The sequence below is a fragment of the Microtus ochrogaster genome, chromosome 2 (genome assembly GCF_000317375.1).
Source record: "Microtus ochrogaster isolate Prairie Vole_2 chromosome 2, MicOch1.0, whole genome shotgun sequence".
NCBI lineage: Eukaryota > Metazoa > Chordata > Mammalia > Rodentia > Cricetidae > Microtus > Microtus ochrogaster.
This window is the reverse complement of record NC_022010.1, coordinates 38,527,012-38,530,376: the sequence shown is the minus strand read 5'-3', so window position 1 is coordinate 38,530,376 and position 3,365 is coordinate 38,527,012. Positions and strand designations below refer to the sequence as shown.

Below are 3,365 nucleotides of genomic sequence, written 5' to 3'. Positions count from 1 at the left end.
CACTTTCCTTTTTTTTTCTGACAAGAAAAGGAATATGAATTTAGATGTTGGCCTTGACAACTGTCTTTCAGAAGCATATGCAAATAACTTTCACCCCTCTGGCAAAATGGCTGTCCTTTGGGGAAAGCAAAACAATATTTACAGTGGAAGATAAAATGTGATCTTGGTTTTGTTAAGCTCCTCAACTGGCTCCATCAAAAGGCAACTGCTTTTTGTTCAAGCTGCCACAGCAAGTCTATACTAGCGGGGGGAAAAACTTTCCTTGTCTCAATGATGAGATTAAAATCAGCAAGCAATTTATTACAGAGTCTGCCATCTATCATGGGGACCGGGAGAAATTATGATGCGTTCAAAATAAGTATTCGCCCCAGAATTTCTTTCTCCTCACAGATTCCTTCAATTCCAATCTCTTCAGTAAATTGCTAATATTTTGTTCTTTGTTTCTTTGGAAACAAGCCGAGGAACGCGAAGATATCAATAGCAGCCACCACCAATCCAATGGTGCTTATTGCTCGGTTGGCCTAAAAGGAAACAAGAAACAAAAGAAGGATTTTATTCTAAGGATGTTAGTGTTCCCTTAAAGCTTTACTTTGTTCCATAAACCAAAGATCTATTTTAATGTGCAATGAATGTATTTAAAGTCCAGTGCCAAGGTAAAATAAGGAAGGAATAAAATTATATATATTGTTTTGACACAAGGTTTTTCTGTACGTATCTCTGGCTACCTTGGAGCTCACTCTATAGACCAGGCTGGCTTTGAACTCAGAGAGATCCACCTGACTCCATCTCCCAAGTGCTGGGATTAAAGGTGTGCACCTCCCTGGCCTGGCTATAATTGTTTTAATTATTCAAAAGATACCAACATGCATAGTTTTCTATTCTTGACCCTTATTAGACACTATTAGAGCACTTGGCAGTGTTTAAACTCATCATGAACATGAGTCCTGGTTTCTCATCATAATCCTCTTGTGAGAGAGAAGAGTACTACACTCTTCTGCAGAATCGGGAGGCTGTAAGAAAATGGTTCTTTTGTTCAAGATCATACTATCAAGTTTAGATGTAAGTCAAAACATCATAGATGCATGTTCTCCCTCCAGCAGCCTCTACACAGTACTAGAGTAAGGTGTGTGTGTGTGTGTGTGTGTGTGTGTGTGTGTGTGTGTGTGTGGTATATGTGCGCACACTCGCACATGCAAGTGCGCGATGCCTCTTCCTCCAATAGCCCAGGACCGTGATCTGAGCTAAATAGCTATAAGCTCCTTACTACATCTATTGGTAAACACATGTGCTGGTCAGTTTGTGTAAAGATGACACAACTGGAGTCGCCTGGAAAGAGGGGACATGGATAGAGGAATTGCCTCCATCAGATTGTCCCGTGGATTTGTGGGGGGGCACCGTCTTGATTAATGATTGATGTGGGAGTGATCAGCTGACTGTCAGCAGGTGTCCCCCTTGGGCAGGAGGTCCTGGGCTGTAAAGGAAAGCAAGGTGAGCTAGCCATGGAGAGTCAACCAGGGAGTAGCATTCCTCTATGGCTTCTGACTCTGCACATGCATGAGTCCTACCTTCTTGTGATGATGAGTTGTCCCCTGTAAGCTGACAAAACCCTTTTCTTCGCCCTAACCTTAACACTAATCCTTAAATTGTACTTTGGGGCAGTGTTTTCTCCCAGCAAACTAAGTATGCTTCAAGGTGAGTCAACATTAGTCAACTGTCATGGTTTTTGATATAGACAGAATTGGTTTTCACATAGACAGAATAAGCCATTCTCAAACTGAGTTGTCCATAAAAGAATTCAGACATTCATGGCCATTACGGTATTAATCATCATCACGGTGAGGGCAACTAATGAATATTCATGGTTTCCATGGCGCTCAGCTAATATTTGCCTTGCATCCTCATGGGCTTGAGAGCAGTTTCATGACTGAAAGGTCATGTTCAGATGCTTTGGAGTCATCACAGACCTAGAAGACAACATGCAGTCTCCAGAATTCAAGAGTCAGGGCTTTCAAATAAAGCAAAATACCTTTCTCAAATATTTGGGGACTGGTCTAACATCTGGAAACTCGGTCAAGGTCACAGTTGATAGCTCCCTCTGTCTAACCATTCTAAATGTAAGAGCCTCCACTTACCTATTCTGAAACTACTGTCTCCGTCACTGCTGCTTCCCTGTGGCAAACTGGCATGGGGAAGGCTCCGTGTGTTTACAGCACATGTTTCCTTTGTTCTGCTAGCCTGTGGTCAGAGGGGACTAAGCCAACAACTGGGACTCCTTGTCTTTCCTAGTCAGTTTAGCTGCCAACTTGACACAGCGTGGGAATCTCCCGAGGAGAGAGTGTCGATCAACAGATTGCCCAGACTGGATTGGCCCGTGGGCATGTCTGTGGGGTATTGATGTAGCAGGGCCCAGGCCATGGTGGGTGGTCCTATTCCCTGAGAGGGTGGTCATGGGATGCATAAGAAAGCTAGCTAGGTATAAACCAGCCCACAAGCCAGGTATCAGGAATTGCTGTACTTTTTGGATGTGAAGTAATTTCTTATATTTGAGATAACCTTGTGTGGAACAGCATGCAATGTAGCTACAAATATTCCCCATCCCACTGGTCCCCCTGGACCGGGTTTTCTCCACCAGCTTTTATCTCACATTGATGCAGGACTGCCTTAAAAGCCAGATCAAAAGTACCTACTTGATTTCCTGCCCTGACGTTCCTCAGTGTTGGACATCAACCTGTAAGCTAAGGCTTTCCTCCCCTAGGATGCTTCTGGCCATTAGAACAGAATGAAATTAAGACTTTGCCTCTGTCTAGTCCCCGGTTCATGGAGAGAAGAGTCAGGCAAACAACATGGCCTTACCTGAAAAAAATTTCATCTTCTTCTGTTGTTTCACTTTTACTTACTTGGGTGTTTTATGTTTATTTTTTTTCTAAAATTTATAATCATTACCTTAATTATTTGCCAAAAATATCAAAAGGTAACCATGCAGCATAGCAAGAGAAAGAGAGAGGGAAATAAATGCAGTGTATAGAAAACCCCAAGGACAAGAAAGAGTGAGGCCAAAATCAAGGTTGTAAATCAGATCCTATCCTCATAACTCACAGAAAGTCTGACCCAGGGACATGGGGCAAGAACTGAAAAACATGAGTGTATGACAGGCATCAAACTGAGTCAAAGGACAGATGGTTCCAACCCTGGGAAAATGGTAGTATCCTGGGATTGGAGTAACCTCCAGCAAGATGCAACCCAAACTGACTAGACATATTTCACCCTTTAGAAACCTGAGATACTGGAGAAACCTCATAAATATGAGGCATAGACAGGCAAAAATTGGGAACTTGGGGGTGGGGTGGGATGGGAGTAAGGGGAAA

The 3,365-nt window shown here is 43.0% G+C and overlaps 1 protein-coding gene across 3 annotated transcripts in view; it reads right to left on the bottom strand.

The window, feature by feature from the left end:
* Window positions 1-276: 276 nt before the first annotated feature.
* Hrasls (HRAS like suppressor) overlaps window positions 277-3,365 on the bottom strand; it is a 21,044-nt gene continuing 17,955 nt past the window's right edge. For all 3 annotated transcript variants that reach the window (XM_005344788.2, XM_005344787.2, XM_005344789.3), the window contains exon 5: window positions 277-521. In XM_005344788.2, coding sequence (XP_005344845.1) covers window positions 423-521 — 99 coding nt within the window. In that variant the 3' untranslated portion in view covers window positions 277-422. The remainder of the gene's footprint in view (window positions 522-3,365) is intronic.